At 38.0% G+C, this 22,718-nt stretch overlaps 1 protein-coding gene across 6 annotated transcripts in view; it reads right to left on the reverse strand.

Moving 5' to 3' along the window:
- Nucleotides 1-22,718, reverse strand: part of LOC115918130 (netrin receptor UNC5C-like) — a 51,031-nt gene that overhangs the window by 19,050 nt on the left and 9,263 nt on the right. For 4 of the 6 annotated variants that reach the window (XM_030979349.1, XM_030979347.1, XM_030979345.1 and 1 more), the window contains exons 3-5: nucleotides 16,442-16,726; nucleotides 15,270-15,446; nucleotides 14,632-14,784 (exon numbers count right to left, since the gene is read on the reverse strand). In XM_030979349.1, the coding sequence (XP_030835209.1) occupies nucleotides 14,632-14,784; nucleotides 15,270-15,446; nucleotides 16,442-16,726 (615 nt within the window). The remainder of the gene's footprint in view (nucleotides 1-14,631; nucleotides 14,785-15,269; nucleotides 15,447-16,441; nucleotides 16,727-22,718) is intronic. The other 2 variants (XM_030979346.1, XM_030979348.1) reach the window with 1 other exon arrangement.

A 22,718-nucleotide genomic window follows, 5' to 3' on the forward strand; every position in this document is an offset into this window, starting at 1 on the left:
AAGTTGAAACCCAATCTTGTAGGTCATTCTTACATGGGAAGGGTTGTCACAAGAAGGCTACAGTGACATTCTGTCTGTCAAAATACTCTGTATTCTCTGTTCTTCTCCCCCCCCCCACGTCGAGTATCAATATTAGCTTCCTACACTTGCTCTTGATCTTGAACTCATAAATTAGCATAATCGTTTTATTCCATATATATCATACTCCTCAATTTAGGGTATCCCTTGAATAAATTAGCATCAGTATTGACTTCTTATGTATTTTTGCAAAATAGCTAGCTAATTCCGGGCGCGTTTTCATCATCACGAAGTCAAAGTGGTGATCGACGGAGCTGACTTATCAATCCCATCATGTACGACTCTTAAGTGCACATGTGCCAACATCAGGCTGAATTAATAATGAAGCTTGAGCTGGTTCGGTTTTCTGTACTTACGGTTGATGACGACGCATTTCCAAACATCGGGATAATATTCCCGGATTAAAAAAAAAAGCGCGATAATTTCGCCAACTTCGGGCTGATGGATACACACCTATAGTGAGTGAGGCCTATTAGCGACTTGTTCAATCTCATCGGGATGCCTACACTGACTTTGGGTTGATGAAGTCACATTTTCAAACATTGAGAATATTCTTGGATTTAAAAAGCGCGTTAATTTTGCCAACTTTGGGCTGATGAAGACACGCCGATAGTGAGAGAGTGAGGCCTATTAGCGACTTGTTCAATCTCATTGGGATGCCTACACCGACTTTGGGTTGATGAAGACACATTTTCCAACATCAGTATAATTAATATTCCCGGATTAAAAAAGTAGCGCGTTAATTTCGCCAACTTTGGGCCGATGGAAACACAACTGGCCTATTAGCGACTTGTTCAACCTCATCGGGATGCCTGCACTGACATGGTGACCTGATCCCATCACAAATAAACATTCCCTTGCATAGCCTAGATGACAAGGGGGACATCAGACTCTTATTAGATGTCATTAAAGACATATCATATCAGGCTCAAACTCCTGACCTCAGCAAGTCATTAAACAACCATCGCAGGTGACATGCTAGGCCGTATCTGTTGCCCTGTTCAAACTCATCTCCACTGCTTCATCTTGAACTCGGTTCTTTTCATTAAATAGTGTTTCTTGCTTGTTTGAGCAGGGGTGGTAATATGGTATACTGGTCCTTTTCCTTCAGATAGCGGTTGAAATTACTTTTCTTGCTAAATCTTTGTGCCAACGATATAGATCGTAATTTCGTGAAGACTGCTGACACATAACTATAGTTTAAACATTGCACTATGTGTCATCTTAATTATGCGATCATACCAAAAGTGCAATAAGAAAGACACTCACCTTATATTAAATACTATAATAACTTGGTTTTTAATTTGCCCCCCCCCCACGCACACACAAATAAAAAGAGATACAAATAAAATATATTAACTGGATCTTAAAGCATATGTTGTATTTGCAGTAAGTTTTCAAGTCCACCCTACTTTCAATTTAATACTTTCTCTTTGCCAGGTACTGTAATTCAAATAAAAGACTATGCCAGGCAAAAATAACACCTTATTTTGGAGGGGGAGGGTAGTGATCTTAACTTTAACAGGGAACGATATAAGTCTGAGTAAAGTTGGTTTAAAGTTAGCAAATCTAACACATTGCCATGTCTTACAGCCTTTTCACACACAGCTAAAATTCTATAAACATGATTAGTATAAACGTGTTTGAAACGTGTTTAAACTAATCACGAGCCTTTCACACACAGAAATTTCAGTGCGATCGTTAATCGTTTCGTGATTAACTACTGCTCGTGAACTGCGCAGTAGTGCCATTGCGCATTGAAGGTCATGCCATATCAATCAAAGTGCACGCTCCATCCAGTTTAAACACGTCTGAAACACATTTAAACACGAATAACCTTTCACACACAAAATGTCAAGCTCTCTAGATACGAACTTCGTATCTGCAGCCTGCTTTTAGGGGCATATGAATCGCGACTTTGTATCTATCCCAACATCGTATAAACGATGTTCACACTGGGAAAATTTTCTATAAACATGTTTAAAACTGTTGAGTTAAACACGTTTATACTAATCATCTCTGGATATGATGAATTTTAGCTGTGTGTGAAAAGGCTGATACACTTATGAGTCTGTGGCATTTCAGCATGAGACTGCCCCATTCATCCTCTCACACCCCCCCCCCCCCCCTCCTGGATTTACTTCACATACACCATGTAAACACAAACATTCCGATAGCAACATTAACGATTGAGATGCCATCCTGCTTGGATTAAACATAATCCTTACATGATACCGATTTAAAGAGTACCCTCTGATGTAGTCAGAGATGTATTTTGTTGACTTCAGAAGTATAACATAGGGACCAAATGAGAGAAAAATGTGCTTACATATATTACAAAAAGAGCACCAGTTAATAACAAAACATTATCTACCATTAAATGTAGGATTTACTTGACTCTTAATCCAAGGGTTCATGGTTCAAATCCCAGCCTAGCACTAAAGTCCTTTGGCAATTACTATACCCCCAAGGTATAGATATATCAGATATTTGTTATCTACTTGCTAATGAAAGAATAAATTCAGTGTAATGAAGAGGAAAAAGCTGTTAAAATGGACTCCATATACAATTAACAACTAAATTATTCATACTTCTTGTAAATTCTATGTTTTTCTTGTGTTTTTCTTAAATCAAGATTGAAAGGTGGACTGGTTGAATCAGGGCCTTTGTTGAATACTTTTAGATGTAACCTTTAACTGGTAACATTCTGGAAAAACATAAATCGGGACAAACCAATTTTTCACAGCTTAAAAAATTGCAAACTTGGTAAGGGTATGACTAATTTAGTTGTTAACTGTAGGATTCATGTTCATAATAAATGATTCATAGTTTTTCAGAAAATCTCTTCGCATTATAATGATCTTGTCTACTTAAAATTTGCGTAATTACTATTTCAATTAAAAAAGCAGTCTGAGCTGATATGGGGGTACAGGTAAAAACAAAAACAAAACTAATATACACTCTTCTGGTGAAGCTAAGATCACAAATCGAAATTGACAGCTCCCATCTTCACCACTTTACATGCTGAGCAATACTTTATTAATATCCCTCTTCTAACACATTTGTGAGTCTATGACTCAGACATGTAGAACAAATTTCTCAATTATTCATACAGATGGTCAATCTATTAAAATAATAATGTTTTACAAAGAATATGGGTGTACTTTTTCTGTTCTTTTTTAATAAAAAAGGGTCTATGTTCTCCCTCTGTGTGGATAGGATATTATGACTCACACTGGGTTTTCATTTCTGGTTTATTTATATGAACAACGAGACCAACAATGAATTGATTTGTGGGTTTTTTCGTCATATCCGCGGACCCATTGGCAAAGTTATTCTTGTGGTTTTGTAGTAACTAGTTTTTAGTGGTCGCTCGTGAGGGTATAACTTACAGCTCACTTCTTCGGAGGAGATCAAACGTGCTGCCGACTGGTATAATGGCAGGAGGGGATTCGACAAATGATGGCAATTTGTACGATTATAGAGACTCAGAGCTTTACGCAATTGTAGAGAAGCAAACACGGAAAGCCACAAGATCTAAGCTTACTCTATTCATGGGGATTTGTATTATTACTAGCAATAATCTCAACAACTTGCAGATATGATTTTCTGTAATGTAAAGGGAAGTAGAATGGTGAAATTTTGAGCACGAGGGAAGGATACAGAAACTATTCAAAATAATGAGATTCATACAATTCAGAAAGTATGCAGACGGATCAATTGAGAAAATGAACAATAAGTGTATATAAAGGAAGAAAAAGGAGAGAAAAAAAGAAGCCTATAGTTTTCAAGACAAAGGTGGAAAGAAAATACAAGAGGGTAGGCTACCCAGGCTATGAAAGTGGAAGAAAATGAAATACACTCAGTATAGAAGAGCTGTCTTCAATAAGCAAAGCACAAAGTTAAAAGGGTGAGAGAGAGAGAGAGAGAGAGAGAGAGAGAGAGAGAAGGAGAGAGAGAGGAAGAGGAGAGACCGAGGCAAAGAATACAAAGATAGATAGACAAGTTATCTATCGCATTTTAAATGGGAACATTCCTTAGAGCAGGAAATTCGGGAACATGAATTACACAATTAGCCAGAAAACATTTCAGAGAAATGCAACTCTCTTCAACTTGAGTGACTGTAATAAAAACAGGAATCATTAAACTGTGTGTGCTTGCTGCACCGAAAGCCCGAGGCGTTCTCCAAACTCCCGCACAACGCACGCGCCAAATCAAAACAGACACACACGTGTAATCGTCCGCAGCCTCTGGCCACCCTGCGAATCCATCACACGGAGGCTCTTCATCGGTAGACGCTACATCATTTGCATGCCTCCAAGACGCTCCCCTCCTACTCTACGCGCTGCGACTGGCGTCCACCGGACTTATTCCCCGCCTAAATTACATCAATAATCATAAAGACTGTCTCCATTAAGCCCCCTTCATTCTCCCCTCCCATTTAGGGGATTTGACGAAGAGAGACAGAAAATCAAGGAATGCTTGCATATGAGCTTGTCTTTTTTTTCTGGGGCCATAACTATAATTCTTGCATTAATATGGAGCCTCTGCATATTTAGCCGGTTGTCTTTTTATCGTTGCTGAGATTCGACATGCTTGTCTGGCATTAGAGGAAAAGAAAAACAGATTAAGGATTTTTAGAGAATCTGGGTTGAGCTGGAAATGAACGATACATAAACAATGTGGTAAATTTGTTTGTACAAAAAATGAGTATTTATATTTATCTAGTGTTATTGTTGATTCAAAGGGAAGTATATTACAGAAATTGAATTGGCAAATAATGTCAATCTTTATTCATCCACTTGGGCCAATTAAAACTTTTTCATAAGATTACCATTTTTATCATTTATCCATTAATTCCAGACTGTTTCACAACTGCTATCGCATGCCAAGTTCTCAACTTCATCCACAATTTAAACATTTGAAATAGATTGTGACTCTTGTGATAACGAGTTAGATTTTAAGAAGAAGCTGCAAGTTCAAAATAGAATTCAAAGGTCTACTCTAAAAGGCAAACAATTGCATTCTAATTTCAAAGATATTACGCTTTTTAAAATTACCTTTTTTACAGAAATTCTAATGTGAGCCATTTTTAATGTTAAGGGGACAAAATTAGCCCTTCATTTTTCTGGCAAACAGATCAGTAATAATATAATAATGTGAGAGTTTGCATTTAATAAGTGAATGCAAACAAACCTTTGTTTCAACCCAGTCTGCATGTAGTGTAGTCACTTATTTGCGTTTCACTTTAATACAAGCAGTGCATTCATTAAAGTATGAAGTGACTTAATTTCCAATTGGAGGGAAAAAACAAACATTAAGGGGCACCATGGCTCAGTGGTGGAGCAGTGGTCTTGTAACCGGGAGGTCTTGGGTTCGCAACCAAGTTGATGCACCAGTGCCCTTCGATAAGGCATTAATCTTCATTGCCCAGTCCCCTGGATAGGACTTAAGACATTGGGCTCCCTTGTTGCTTAACAAGCATACACATGTTTTTTTTTTAGCAGTAAGGAAAAACTAACCCACAAAGCCAAACCAATATAGCAAGTTATCAGCAACACTATAGGTAAGAGACATATGTCTACACAAAACTCATCAATGTTGGTTGTTGACATATATAATTAAGCACTTTGGAAACATCTTAGCTTTTCATTGAACTCCCACAGAATCCAAATAACAGATCCTACATACGTTGGAAATGCAGTCTTTCCAATTAATTGCAAAGTACATTTTAACCATTGCTGTTGAATGACTTCTGTTAATGCACTCATGCTTTATATAACCCAGCCTTTCATTACGTCTAATTTCCTATCAAAAATTTAGAGCAAACCTTTTCCAATTCCTTGCGCTTCACGACCCAGAATAACTAGGGCAACGCAAAGTGCAACATTTGCCTACACTAGATTTTTTAAACTAACCCGAAGCGAAAGGCAAGCAACTGATAGCGTTTGAGCCGGCCATCCATTAGGGTTTATTGCTACTAGAATTATTAATTGTAGTACTCCCAATCTTTCATGCACTGATTCGAGAGCGGCTGAATTTTTTAGACGGATTGGACAAATAGTGAGTACGCTTCAATCATTTTGGACATAGGGGGAACGACCAGGGGTCATCAATTCCTCTGTCCACTAGAGGAATGAAATAAATGACCGATCCCTCTTGAAGTTGTATTAACCCCTAAACTACTGGGTCAGAGATTTTTCATGTTCAACGCTTATGAGAACCTGAAGTCATTGATAGATGAACCATAGCAGACATCCGGGTTCCTTTTGGTGTATATACATTACTGGCATGAACGTAATGCTATGTGAGTTGAAATATGAGTCCTGTCAGTTAGAACAGACAATATACAGATGTAAGATCTTTCACATTATCGACCGTTTGCTTTTATTTAGCAAAAAGCGATGTTTATTTTGTTCTTTTATAAAGAGACAGCATAAACCATTTTGTTTTCTTGATTTAAATTAATGCACCAAAATTTTGAGATGCAATTCTATAACACCTCTTACAAAATAAAAAACGGATTTATAATTGCGAAGGCAATCTAAAATAAATTTATACATTTTTTTATAAAGATACATGATGACAAAGCAAAACAAATCTAAAATAGATTTATACGTTTTTTTTATAAAGATGATGACAAAGCAAAATGACTTTCAAGGATGACTTTTTAACCTGTGATGGTAGTTATTCAGCAATATCACAGCGATAAGTTTTTAACATCTCACACGGATGATGTGATGTATACATATATGAGATCAATTTACAGCCGGTGTATTTTGTGCTTGCTGATAGCGTGCAAACACATCATAACTATGGAATTACAAGCAGTTCCAGAAGGTGAAAATATTAAGTGTCTTAATTTTTAGCTCAAACAAATTTAAATGAGGTTCATAGGGAGGACAGTCCCTTTTAATCACGAGAAACAAACTTTAATAAAAGGCTGCTTTCAACTTTTGATATTGCAAAAAGAAAAGAAAGATGCCCTTTTATATTTTTCTTCAAATATTGCTTCTAAAGGTTGGGAATTAAGGTGACAGGCGGAGTTTTCTTACCGGTGTTCTTTTTGGGGGGGAACTTCTTGTGGACCTCATACTCTTGAATTATGAATAGTTGGAGATTTATGTATGTATTGATCATTAACTGCCTGAATGTTTATACTGGGTGCCGTCTTTGTTGCCGTACCATGGCTCTGATCTCATTTGCATATCTATAGCCCTGAGCAACACCAAATGGGGGTAGTGTTGACTTTCAAAATAATACTCACTTCAATTTCTATACTAGGGACTAATGGATTTTCTCTGCAAATCAATTTGGGTGTCAATTACAATATTTCAGGGCTGTCTTTATTATTGATGTTTCCTTGCAAAAAAGCTTTTTGTGATTTATTTAATTGGTGCAGAGGGGTGAAGAAATATTTTTAAAATTATGTTAAGAAATTGCTGTAGGTAGAAGCTACATTGCATTTCCGGCAAAATTTATTATATCTATTAAGGTGAGAAAGCACTTTTCGGTACCGGATATCTCGGATACTATCAGTAGGTGTTTATAAATACTTTAAAAAAAAGATCATGTCTAATAGCTTCAATCAAATATAGAAAAACATATGTTCTATTGAAAAGCAAACAATAGGTTTGGAGTAGAACATTATGCGACCATAGGTGGAAACATGTGATGTCTTCTAGCAAATATATCACATGCTCATACTTATATTTTAGAATTACATTTTTCCTTTCTCATGCTTTTAGTCCCCAAAACATGTTTATTTCACATTTTGAGTTTTCATATTTCTTTTTCATACAGTCAGTCCCATTCACTTATTTTCATGTGTCCTCATCTAATGAAACCACAATGAGGCAGCATATACATTTACGGCTATCTCATATCACCAACTAGCATTCTCTCTATATACACTTCTTCAAAGTGGCCCCATTGGAAGTACGATCCGTGATTCACGCATTTGCGGAGACCCTAAGTCTGGTTAATATTTTTCATGCTTCGACCCCGTATTTGGATGGATCTTTTGACCAAACAGGGAGCATGGAGAGGGGACCTGACGTGGACCGTGAAGATAAAGTAGACACTTCTTGGCTTTCGTTTAGACTCCTTGCTAATAGCTGACAAGACAATTGGTCTCCGTGAAGATATTAAGCTGACGGACGGGGGAAAGGAATGGGAGACGGAGAGTAAGAGGGAGAAAGAAAGGGGATCGAGGTTTCAAAAATAAAAACAGAGAAAAATAGGTCAAAGAGAGAGAGAGAGAGAGAGAGAAAGAGGGAAGAGGGGGGGGGGGGGAAGAAAAAAGGTCAGAAAAAGGACAAGATGATAGAGAGACATTGACAAATTAAAACAGGGAAAGAGAGAGTGAAAAAAAAAATGAAAGAAAGACAGAAGGAATAGACTGAAAGAGAATTAAAAAAGGATGGAAGAGAAAATGATGGACAAAAAGCAAAAGACGTACAAATATAATGATAAAAGAGGTATAATGTAAAGAGATAATAAGAGAGGAGAAAGAAATGAGACAAACAGATGAATAGAGAATGAAGGAAATACAGTAGAAGAGATAGAAAGAAATAGAAATAGATGATAAAGCAGAGAAGATAAGAGAAAAACAGAGAGAAAGAGAGAAAAAGAGAAAGAGAGGAAGAGAGGTAGAGAGGGGACACTATCAGTTGTGGACAAAGATGTCTGACATGAGATGCTTATGGAGAAAGGATACGCAAAATATCTCCGGGGCATCGGATCAAATTTGGTAAAGTGCACAGGCAATCTGGGAGAATCTATCATGTTTGCATGCCAAAAGACACCAGGATTTATTCATAGATGTGTTTTTTTTCATTATGTCTATCTTGTTTTGGGAGAGGCTTGCATTAAGCGTGACCTGTTGCAGCGCTGCACAGGCAGGCAGGCGTTGCTCCGCCCGATCATGTTTTTTTCCACGACTGGGAATAATATGCCAACAATAATGACAGCTTGTCTGGTGAATCAACGAGATTGCTTACAACTCTGGGGTTACGTTTCATAATGGTAATAGCCCTCGTGTTCTTATCGGAAGATTTCATATTTCATTACTCTGGCTAATCCTTGGAATAAAATGGAGGCATTCTCCAGTGATTTCCTCTTCATGAAATGTATCCTTTCTCTTTCGTTTTTCTTTTGAAGAGTACTGGAGCCATGTTCTATTTCTCCTATATATATTTAAATGTGTCATTCTCTGAGGGAAATATTGCTAAAAGGGCTTAAAAAAGCAAATATATAAACTTCATTTAAAAAACAAAAGTACACAAGAGACATTTGTAGCATTTGCAGTGGAATATGAGGGGTTGGAGGGGGCCCAGGAGTTACCAGTATCTGCTCCAAGCTACAATTCGCCAATACTATTACATGCATGTGTCCTTGGCAAAAAAGGTGTGCCCACTGGGTGTCAAATTTCATAACTTTTTTCACATTTTTTTTTTAATTGTCAGAGATTAAGGACACATACTCATGCCTCACTCCCCCCCCCCTCATCAAAGAACCCTGGATACGCCACTGACTTGGCACAGTGATCAATAAAGCAAAAGATCTCGTTTTAATCTCAAAGCAGATTAATGGCCATTCTATAAGGAGCTTTCCCTTGTACCTATACTCCATGCCGTCAATTTATGATAATTCTCAAAATATGAAAGCATACCCTTCAAGTTTTTAAACAAGTTTCAACCTCTCAATTTTCAAGGCCTTGCTTTTAAGCGCTCAAATAAAAAATATAAGGAAAATCATGACTATGAATATTGGCAACCCGGTGACATGTTTACAGACACTGCGGTAATGTGTCGGGCAGCTCACGAGAAACGTAGCAATTTTGACACTTAAACATAACAGCTGAAGCACCAGCAAGAGTGAGGTTAGTGTACACATGACTATACCACGACTGAAGTCCTTTAGACACGCAATGTTGGGGTCATCTAGAAGATGACAATTTGCTTACTTTTAATGCCTCCCGCATTGGACAAATTGGACAAATAAACTACAAAGCCATGCTTTAAAAAATGTGAACAATAAGCACGAGTACTTCATTGTAGCATGTCTGGTGATTATGACGGAGAATAAATATATGGGGGCGTGATGACGTGATATTGGTGCAAATGAGGAACAGTAAATGCTGTGTTTTCCTCATTTAAGAATGCATTTTCTCTCCAATTTTCGTAGAGATTTCTTGTGATATCTCATTTGCAATGAAGTTGCAAAAGCTCACGATATTTGAGAGAGAGTGGGAGAGGGAGAGGGAGAGAGGAGGGAGTTGGGAGGGAGAGAGAGAAGGAGGGAGTTGGGAGGGAGAGAGAGAAGGAGGGAGATGGGGGAGAGAGAGTGAGAGAATAATAAAGAAAGAGAGAGAGAGAGAGAGAGAGAGAGAGGAGGGAGATGGGGAGAGAGAAAGTGAGAGAAACAGAGAGAGAGAGAGAGAGAGAGAGATAATAGATAATAGATACGAGGAGGCAAAATAAAATAAAAAGCTTTTTAGAATAACAGGAACAATTTGAAAAATAGATTGATATTTGAAACCCTAAATTATCACTGTCAACTTTGCAAGACAAATATATTTCAAACATTATATATAGGTCCACATACATTGTTACTTAAAACAGGAGCACACCTTCAATGCCAATAATGATATGCACAAAAACCCACCCAAGCAATTCCAGCAATTTCAACATCATTAATAATAGAAGGATCCTTCACATGATGAATGGTGTCCAAGATATGCCACCACCTAAATTAACCCAGATCTAGCAGGAATAATCCGGTCAATGACCCCGTAAAAACCAAGCAACTCAAGAAACATAAATCGTTGTATACTTTTAGCTGGAGCTTACATGCACTGCAGTCTTCGATAATAAATGCATGATATATCAAAATCTAAATGCACCCATTGGGTTAATCGCATATTGTCTGTTTGGAGCCAGAAGGGCGTTAACTCTGTGTTAATATATAAATATATATATAAATATGTGTTAATGCCCTCCTGCCTCCAAGCAGATGATATCTTTATATGGTGTTTTACCAACCATGTGTCGCATTGCTCTGTTTGTCATGTCTGCCATTTTTTGTAAACAATCAAAAAGTAGAATAGCGTTGAAGAGAGCCATAACTTAATCTTGCTAATCAAAAAGTAGTAAATTGATGGAAAAAGTATCATCGTTTTGATTGCACCATATAGTTACCAAATCATCAAAATTGTAGTGTTACAACCATTATCGCCCATGGTTGTAACAATGACAGTAACTTAATCACACCCGTCATCAATTACATAAATATCACCTTTAAATATTGCTAAAGTCAAGATCAGGCCACCCTATATACACTATAATGACTATATGCTACTTTTAGACAATTGAATGCTATAAAAGATCCTTTCAAATGCAAGCTTTTAATTGAAATGAATATCACATTTCAATATTGTTAAGAGTCAAGATCAGGACACGCTATATATGCTACTTTTAGACAAATGATTGCTATAAAAGATCCTTTCAAATGTAAGCTTTTGATTGAAATGAATATCACAAATATCACATTTCAATATTGTTAAGAGTCAAGATCAGGTCGCGCTATATGCTACTTTTAGATAAATGATTGCTATAAAAGATCCTTCCAAAATAAATGCCAGCTTTTGATTGAAATGAATATCATTCTACTCCTGTCGATTCAGAAAGGATTCAGTGACATGATCGAGAGACATTTTCAACTCCTGAAATTTGTTCTAGGAAGTATCACATGACCAAAACGCATTCATCGTCTCTCGTTGTGAAAGTTACATTCCTAGAAGTTATGAACCTACAAATCGCAGTCACCATGTTGCCGGAGTTTGCTCTGTAACGCGAGACTTTCTTCATTTAGCGAGAGCGCGTCAGACTATTTCAGGAAGTGATGGAAGCTATCATATACCAGCCGCTGCCAATAACTTTTCCGATGAATGAATACCTTTTTTTTCTTCTTCAACAGCTCATACAATGAAGACGTTGGAGGATGAGTTTATATTGAAGGTGTTGGTGGTGGTAGTGAGCTCTGTGAATCATTCATCAAATATAACAACCACTCAATATGTGTCTCTTTTGTCAATGTGTATCTAGCTTTTATTGAAGGATGATTGGGCGTTTCTTATGAAATCTAAAGTATTATAGTGCCAAGAAGTGCAATATTACGTTGGTGGTTTTCAAATTCTGGTTTTTCCTGCATTACCAAACATTGTTCTTACATCCAAATTTGGTTATTTGTTAATCTTTAAATGGGTTTGGTCATTATCATATGTCACTGCAATTGCAATTTTAACACTTTTTTGCCAGCTTGTCATTTTTCTTGAAATGGGAATACATATTCAATATGACCATGATATTCAAAATGGTATTTATCACATCTGAACTTAAAACACACATACTCTCACGTATGAATTTGAAGGAGTTTTGAATATTCCTTGTGTTCATTGTCATATCCCAAGCTGGATTACTATTAATTTCTATATTAAACATGTTGAATTTGTATTTAGTTAGTGACATTGCATCAAAAAATATCAGCACTAAATGGCTATTGTACACATATCGTCGCTGTTTTCACGAAGTGACGGTAGTGAAACAAAATTGCATTCACTTTGCGTTACGATTTTCCTTACTACCGTCACTTCGTGAAAATATGTTACCTTAAATAGACTTTTAAAAGTGACCCTCTTGTAAGTCTTTATCTATATTTATGGTTTAAATGATATAAAAATGACTTTAGATAGAAAAGGGAAAGAAACTAGAATCGATATAAGTCGGTGATCCCACTTTTATTTCACTTCTTCCAGAGTGAAAATGGTCCTTTTTTGATAAATTCTCTGAAACGCCTTCCTCTAGTGATCCACATCCTCGAGAAATCATGAATGACAAGAGACTACAGGCGAGACCCTAAAAGGTTAATAGTGTCACGATAATATGCCTGAAAATGTGTGTTTCGTCATCATGCGCTTCAAGCGTCTGTACTAAGCCGCCGGTTTATTACCCAGTCCCACCCAATAAAATCCATGAGGTGTTCACTCAAGTTCTGAGTGCTGTTGATGGTGGCAATGATCCTAATAAAACTTTCGGCATTACATCTTGAGGCGTCGAAATTGAATTGTGCAACATCAATCACTGAAAAGAGAGCTGTATCAGAGAGCTGGCCAGCCTACTCTGTGTCCTATCCAATTCTGACACATCAAAGGCAAAAAAGAACGCTTATGAGCTATCATGATGTACTTCATATAAATGTTTCGGGCAATGATATTGGGCGATGAAACATTCGTTGAATGAAATCAAATGCAGTGAGAAAATAGCCCTTAAACGGTGACCGTGAGTCATATATATGGGGTGGCCTACTTCGAAAAGTATGATGCCCTTGCCCTTGTAAAATCGCAGTCTCGTGGTGATTGTCCAATCAGATTCCAGCAAAAAGTTGTCTTCAGACTTATGCTAGAGAGTGCATGCATATATGTATGTGTAAGTCCTACATATTAAAACCCCAGTGTGTTAGGGAGTGAGTAGTTTCAATATCTGCTCAAACTTATAAATAAAATTCAACGACCGCATCCTGGAAGACTAGAGAAGTGAGCGTACTTTCACCTGCATCCCTTTTTTCCATTAAAAGCAAAGGATTATCTCATGAAAATGCATAACAAATGATATATGTTCTTATGATATCCTATTTCTTTGAGGTGATCACTATATAGCCAGTATTACTTCATGTTGTCTACTCAAAGAGGGTTAAAAAAAAGTATTCCAAAACACTTCAAAAATATAACTCATTTCTTATATTGGGCCTTACCAAATTTAATATCACTGATCAAAAGCTCGAACAGTAATACTAAACAATGATGGGAGAAGTCAATTTGATCTCTAGTTTCCGTTTTCTTCTATAAATTACCTTGACAAGGTAAAAAGCGACCCAAATAAAAACAATGATATCACTATATTTTAAAATAATACCACAAATAAAACAAATCACAGGATTGCAATTGGGGGATACCATTTACTTATTTGGTGATAAATAGAGCAATCTTAGATATGAACTTAACAATTTAACAGAGGGAAATAGTATTGTTCGAGGCATTGTACAAGGAGAACAAAGGGCCTACAAGAAGAATGCATTCTCAAAGGGGTAACTGACTAGACTTTACAATAAGACTGATTGGGTTCAATATTTGACAATGGATTGAGGGGGGAGGGGTGGGGATGGGAAGGGGAGGGCGACACTAAAAAAACGGAGGTATAAGATGAAGCCTACATGTATGTACAGTATTGGCAAGCCTATAACAATTGGTAACAGTATGTCAAAATTAAATAGACCAGATCTTGAAAACAAGCCCTGTTCATTGCTTGCATTCAACCTAAATTTTTGCTTGTTTTTCTTTTTGTTAATGATACTTGTAAGTGAATTTTATTAAATAGATTTTTTACAAATTGTGTATAGGCAAATGGTAATTGGGTTCTTTCCCAGAGCTGCAACACTCGCCATTACTGTACATATGGCCCTTCAAATGAAATTGGTATAGAGGGAGACACATACGTGGTGGCTCACTTAAACAGAGTCCTCCAGAGCAGTTCCTCCGTTGCTGCGGTTCGCCCGAACATTGCCTGGTGCAGGTCCTGGTTCTGATCTGTACACACTCGTCCGTGCAGCGAGACCACACGCTCCATTCGCTCCAACCGATGGCTGCAGCTGCAGGTAGCAAAGCAGTGGGAAACAGAGGTAAGGACAGTAATGAAGATGATATCCCCTGCTGAAAGCCAGAAGGGCATTGGCTCCGAAGAGATGACGCCATCAGCACATAATAATAATACTACAGCATTTATTATGTGCCATCGATCTAGTAAACTATTCTGAGGTGCAGAGGGAGATTATTACCCTGGCTTTAGCACGGCTGCCATTACGGCGCTCTAGCATTTCAGGGGATTTATTACTGCCAGATACCCATTTACCTCGCCTGCGTTGAGTGTGGCAAATGTAGATCAATGTCTTGCCAAAGGACATTAGTGCTGTGGCGGGACTCGAAATGCGGACTGTGTGATCGACAGTCTGGTGACGTATCCACTCGACCACGATACATCAAGTTGTACATTTCAATGCATTGAAAACAAATGAACTTTGAAAAGGTCTCTGAAATCTTTCACAGCTTGGGAGGATATTGAACTAAGATTTCCTACCTGGGCAATCGATTGAACAGTCTTCGGTCTGCACTGCCTTTCCCACGCAGTTAGCTCCGTCGATGAGAGGGGCAGGGTTGGTGCAGTATCTCATCCTCCTCCTAGTCCCACCATCACAGTCTCCGGTACAGGTGCTCCATTCCGTCCAGATCGTCCACGCTCCATCGTTTGTATTATCTACAGGATGTCAAAATAAAAGCCCATTTGGAAAATGTTGATGCTGTTGTTGACGATTCTCTACTTGTTGGTGTTGGTGGTTTTAAAGCGCTTGACTGGAGAAGCGAAGGTCGAGGGTTCGAATCCCGACACGGCACTTTATATCCTTTGGCAAGATATTTACCTGCACTTGCTACTCTTCACACAGGTGGTAAATGGGTACTCGGTTTTTGAGCATCAAGTAACGCTTCGCTGGAAAGCTCCCCAGGGAGTGGAGATTGTGGGCAAGTATTGAATCCAATGATCGAGGTAATAGTATATTTGTAAAGCGCTTAGAGACATCATACTCATAGATATGTATTAAGTGTTTTATGAAAGCGTAATTAATATTATTATTATTGATGTTGTCTTAGCCAACACCTAAAAATGTATGACTGTTGATGATTACAGGCTAGGAAGCAACCAGGAAACCTGCAGCAGTTGGTCCTATCCAAAGGACTTGGTGATGAATGACCAATGACTCTAGTATTCCCTCCCATCATCTATTCAGGAAATTGACAACCTGGACCACTTCAAAGCTGCACTCAAAACTCGCATCTTCTTCAGACATTTAAATGCTAATTTTGTTGGAGGAGCTGGCACCTTTGAATGTTTTTTTAAACAGATATATGGTGCCATACAAATGCTGTTCATCATCATCATCATCATCAAACTAACAGGCCTGGACCTACCGATTCCCAGAACAATTCCTTATCTACTGACTCATCTGCTTCCTCATGAACTTCTGGGCAACAACTCTTGAGAATCTGTAACTGTTTTTTTCGGCCAAACTTGGTTAGGAATGATTTCAATTTTTGCAAAATAGTGGAAACTTGATTAACTGCATGATAGATACCCAACTAGTACAATTAAATTAATTTAAGGTTAGGATAAGGGTTAGCATTAAGTGATGCATCAGGGTGATAATTAGAAGTTAGGGTATTCTGCAGTTGTTCTGAAACAGAAAGTGTTCTTACCGTATACAATGACACGAGCTGGATCTGTTGTTCTGTAAGTGGCAACATTGGTGGCCACGCAAGTATAGTTGCCGTTATCTGCCAGTGTAGCTTCATTGACGATGAGGGTCCCGTCGTACGTCACCACGTAATGAACGAGGTTCTCGTCGTCAATGGGCACTCCGTCCATCTCCCAATGGATGGTCGGCTCTGGGACGCCCTCTGGTGCCCGGCACAGGAGATGGAACTTGTCGTGGAGGGGCACACTGTGGTCCAGTGGCATCTGGAGGAACTGTTTACGCAGGTCTGTAGGGAAACAGAAGCAAAGTGGACTGATTAGAACCAAGGCAAACTGGTTGACACTGGTTAAAACTGGATTGAATTGGTTTTAACGGGTTAAAATCATCACTCGCGCTTGTTTACTAACAATAATATTAATAATATAAAAATAACTGATTCTTATTAAGCGCTTTTACAGAATACTGATCAGAGCGCTGATACAGCAAACACAAAAAATATACATATAACCCTTAAAAGTTTGGTGTTATCTTATACTAGACAAGGACCTTACATCTAGTATGCACTAAGACACAATAGAGCAACTATTTTATTTGATATTTCATTGAATGTAAATATTTGAATTGATATGTTATTACTGAATGCGATGTCGTTGAGTTATATTTTCAATAAAAACAAAAATACAAAAAAGAAAAAAAAAGTAAATATTTGAGATAACCATATTCTACAACTAATTGAAATATATATAAGTTGCCTCATAAAATCATTACTGGTATAGACTTGTGTGTTGTATAATGAATTTACTCCTTTATGTTTTTCTCAAGAGAGAGAGAGAGAGAGAGAGAGAGAGAGAGAGAGAAGGGGGGGGGAGAGAAAAATAGCATGACGTAGATACAAGGAGGAAACACGAGGGAGAGAGGACAGGGAGAGGAAGGGAGAGGTAATGATACTGGGGGAGGGGGGGGGGGGAGAGAATAAATTCAATTTTCAATAATCTTTTTACTGAGAAATGAAGAAGACAGCTAGACACATTGAAATTAATAATCACAGGATGAGTTTGGTCCAGGTCTTTGCCTGAGCGCTTTCTCTCCTCAACAAGGGCCTGTCGGCAAGTCTAAAATTACTCCCCCTGAATAAAATTGTCTCTCCATCATCAAACCCCCTTCAAGGAAAAAAAATGGCATATCATATTTCAAGGCGACAATTGAGTGGTAGCTGGGGTAGGCCTACTTCTTGCTATGGGGGGAAACTACGTTCACATTTAACCCCACATCTCCCTAATGCATTGTTCTGAACTGTGGTCATCTGAATATCAATCTTTATTTTGTAACGGAATATACTTTTGTCTGTTAATTAAGAGCCAGAAGGGAGTTATAAATCCAAATTTAAATAGAGTTTAGACCCTCTTCTAACCCTGAAAGTTGAGGCTTTGATCTGATCGGAGCGACACCTTCGCACCTTTGGTTGGTATCAGCAAAAAGTATCGGGTCAAAATGATTTTTGTTGTAATTTAAAAAAAAAATCCAAACATGTCACCCCTGGTTCACTCTAAATAAAAATGCTTACAGTAAAAAGCATGAAGAAGGTAACCTCCGAAGGTAACGCTGCATTTACCTCAGACCTTTTTCTGGTGTGACACAGAGTGATACGGAATATACACAGATATAAACAGGGTATCATTTGATCGATAGCCAGAAGAGCTTTAACTCTGTCTTTAAGTACACAAGCTAACATCCTTCTGGCTCTTCATATATATATATATATATATACATCTATCGAAGCCTATCTGCACTAGTTTGGCCAGGAGGGATTGGACCTCCCTGCATGGTCACTGACATGTGGTTATGTCATCATACCAGCTCTCAATTAACATAAGAAAAAGGGGGCCATGGGGGACCAATGGTCACCGATTAGCCATTGTTTGCTCTATAGAGGGCGGAAGTAGCTATAAGCAGTACAGTGGGGCTTTAATAAAAGGTCTGGGGTGACTGCAAAGACCGGAGCTTATCATTTTTATTCTGGAAATAAAATGAATGAATCAAACTTGCTCCATCTCGGAGCTAGTCATGAATTATCAAAAACTCCATTTCTGAGCTTTAGACCATGCTGTGATCAAGTGTGAACTCCCTGGGATGGAAAACCATAAGCCTCCGGAGCCTTGAAGGCCATACGCATGATGTCCCTCCAGGCAGGTAGGTATTTAGGGTGCAACGTAGCATTCGCTTGTTAATATCTGGACGGTGTGAATACATTGACTTCGAGAGTATCAGGTTCCTTCATCATGGATAGATGCGGGATTTGTCGATAGAGTGTGACAGAATTTCCAAGAAAAAAGAATGGTGGTTTCGGAAAAAGGTAGGGCTCATATATTGAAACAACCTGTCCTATGATTTGATACTTTAGACTGGTTGAGGTTTCCCTGACATATCAAAAATCAGTATATACTGAATAAAGGCACACTATTTCAAGGATGATCTTCAGGTTTACTTTCTCAATTTTCAATTCCTAATATTTTATGAAAGTGTCGATGCTTTGAAAACTCACTCTAATCATTACCTGGAGTGACATTTTCATTTCTTGTAGTCAACTTAAACCAATCGTATTCAAGATGCTGCTAAATGGTAGGTAGCATGTAATACAAAAATAACTTAAATGCAACTTAAATCCTTGAAGGTTGGAATTTTTGTTACATTAGCTTCTTAAAGAGCCATCTATACAAAGAGATTAGCAAACTTGGATTCAGCTGGTCACAACATGGCGTATATTCTTTTGTTTCGTGTCATGACCAACAAAGCATTATGTGCCATATTTATTGTGCCGAACTTGAACCGTTTTGGCAAAACTCTGTATATACGTTTCTCTGGCTTCTTGCATCCTGAAAACATGTGAGTAAAAATAAGTTTGGATTTGTGACCAAAAAGGAAAAAAGAGAGAGAGAGAGAGACAAAACAAAATCCCAGATTTCTCTGAAGTGTTGAAAGCAATTGTATATTGGAATATGTAAATATGAATATTTATGATCGATAACCACAACAACAATCAAACTCTGAGTAGGCCCAGATATATTTTTGTTCGAATCTCGAGGTTAAAAGGTCCGCACTATATTGCCGGGGAACTCAACATTTCATCCCTCCGCAAGCCCCCGTCATAGCTGATAATGAATTCTTAACGAGGCGATGTCTGGTGAAAAAGAAATGGAAAGTGTAAATGAAGTGACCACAGAAGAAAGTCAGACGTAATATCCCTAAGCTCTTTTTGGAGGGTGAAGTTGTTTGAGAGTGAGTGAGCAGATGAAATTAGAAGGAGAGCAGATGAAATTAGAAGGAGAGAAGAAAATAAAATGACCATTGAAAGGAGTGACAGTGAAGAAGATAGTAATAGTGCAGTAGAAAATGAGAGAGAATATGAGAAAGAGAGAGAAGAGAAAGAGAAGAGAGAGAGAGAGAGAGAGAGAGAGAGAGAGAAAGAGAGACAGAGAGAAAGAGAGAGACAGAGAGAGAGAGAGAGAGACAGAGAGAGGGACAGAGAGACAGAGGGAGGGGGGAGGGTGAAGTTGTTTGAGAGGAGTGAGCAGATGAGATTGGAAGGAGAGAAGGAAACAAAAAATGACCGTTAAGTTAAAGGAGTGACAGTGAAGAAGACGCTGCAACACGTAGCATAAAAATACAGTATATGAATTAAGGACATGTATATTGATAATACCAGTAAAAAAAATGATAATGATAACGATGATAATGATAACGATGATAATGATAACGATGATGATAACGGTGATGATGATAACAATGATAATGATAACGATGATAATGATGGTGATGATAACGATGATAATGATAACGATGATAATGATGATGATGATAACGATGATAATGATAATAATATATGGAGTGAGAGATAAAGTGAGAGAGGGCGAGACACATATACACGCATACTAAAAGGGTGAAAGAGAGATAGTTAAACAAAATGAAACAGACATAGAGTGAGAGAGATAGTAATAGTGCGATAGAAAATGAGAGAGAGAAAGAAAGAGAAAAAAGAGAGAAAGAAAGAGAAAAAAGAGAGAGAGAGAGAGAGAGAGAAGGGGAGAGGGGGGGGGGGGGGGAGGGGGGTCAAAGAAGGAAGAGACAGTGTAGTATGACATGACAAACAGTATAATGGAAGATGAAAAGAAAGACACAATTGTGAACAGAAAAGGTGATAGAGGAAAAGAACTATAAAGTATGAGTTCGGCTCCAATATGGCAAGAGAAAACAAAATCAGATAGCTGACAAGATAAGGAAGGATGGAGGCAAAACTAAAAAGATGAAAGATGGATAGATATTTAGATTGATGAAGAGAGACAAGAGAGAGATAGAAAGAGAGTGAGAGATGGAGAGAACAACCATGAATAACAGATGAGGGTTCCACCTTCCCACAATGCCCTGCGGCCATCATTAATATACTATCGCAAGGCACAGGCTCCATTAATCAACATCCTAAAAGTCCGCAGGGCGCACACTCCACTGGAGTCCCAAGTACTACCGGGCGTTAAAAAACTTCTTCTCGTCTCCCCGACTCCGAGAAAGAAAATGTCATGTCCTGATTGCAATGGACTGTATACACCCTGCTTCCAATGGGTCTGATGAACAACAAGCTCAAGTTCAACCGATGGAAGAATGCTATTTGATATCACCAGGGGAATAATAATTACCCTTGGTACATCTGGTTTGAGTTGGGACAACTAATGAATTACGGAAATTGCCAAGACAACCGTCCAATTCACGGGTAAGCTACATGAGACAGCTTTCGCTGTGTGTTACAGAGGTACGACCTAGGGCTCTGGTTTGTCTACTGTTTCAAGTTTGTTTCGACTTCTTGGCAAAAATGACAGGGCCACCCTAAGGTATTATCGCAGAAATGAATATGGGCCATGCACGGAGACGAAGTGATAGCTCAATTTTGGTTTGTTAAAGTATAGCTCAATCTTTTTCAGATGATTGTTATTCATCACATGGGTATGAATGCTATGGTCCTGTCGAAACTTTATGAAACTTCAGTAGTAACTAGATCGATGGTCTAATCAAATCTCATTCGCTATTGTTGAAAAAGAAAAAGAACTACCTTTGAACTACACAGAATAACATCACAATAAAGTCTCATGCAAAAGTCGGTCTTGCACAATGCTTACATCAGTGTTTTAACTTCAAAATAAGGATATAGTTCTGCAGTCATTTTCATAAAAGATAAATCACATAGAACCTGTTAGAGATATAGCTACTGAATCCAGCTACAAAATGTAAAATTCCACACCAGCTTTCCCTCACATTACTATGTTCTCTAACCCAACAAGATCCAATTTAGAACTGCATTTCGATGCCAACATTGAATTTTCTGTTCATAACTTCTAACCATTTTGTATTTAACTCAATCAAGCCTTTAAAAAGCGCCTCTCGATCTTTCCTTCGTATTTATATCGGGTTCCTACCCTTTGCCGATCACAGTTGAGCCTTGTTACCACAAACTCAAGTTGTTTGGTTGCCCAGGGCAAGATCGGAAAAGTGGCTGTGTAGCACCTCGTTATTCTACTGGAGTGTGGGCGCTCTCGTTAAGTCTTTGGGGTCGAATGTCAACAACAGCTTCTCCGAACATTCTGACTTTGGGATGATGCGGAAACGTGGGAGGAAACAAGATGAAGGGAATTAGGCTTGTTTGGCAAACTAACCAGTTTGCATGTACCTAGGGATTTATTTATTTCTTTAAAAATATGATTTTAAGTGAATCAAATCAAATCAAAATCTGATGCTTGCATTTTGTAGCTATTACTATGTTTCCTTGTACATTCTAATATTAATTTTGACTTGTAATAAGCACTCTGACATGAAAGATAAACTGAGTACATGACAAATCACTATTTCTGAATTAACCATACATTCAAAGTTTACTCATAGTTTTAAAAGCTTCTTTATTCTCAATGATGACGTATTAAATTTGTATACCAAAACTAGGTCTAAAACATCAACGATCACTTTCAATTGGATGTTTTTTCAAAATATAGATTATTTAGTACACTTCATGTTTTGCCTTCTATGTATTTTCGCCTCTAACTTTGTGTAAGTTACCAATTTAGTGACATACATTATTCTCTTTAACTTGTCACTAGAGTTTGGGGTTGGGTATGTCAGTCAACTTCAGCCAGGGTTTTTCTGGCTTGTTGAATATCAACAAGCCATATCCAGACGGCCATTACTGTGATCAACATATAGTCTCCCAATCGCAGACTTTCTCTTTCTTCAGTTCAGTT

The sequence above is a fragment of the Strongylocentrotus purpuratus genome, unplaced genomic scaffold (genome assembly GCF_000002235.5).
Source record: "Strongylocentrotus purpuratus isolate Spur 01 unplaced genomic scaffold, Spur_5.0 spur5_scaffold_10, whole genome shotgun sequence".
In the NCBI taxonomy this organism is placed as follows: domain Eukaryota; kingdom Metazoa; phylum Echinodermata; class Echinoidea; order Camarodonta; family Strongylocentrotidae; genus Strongylocentrotus; species Strongylocentrotus purpuratus.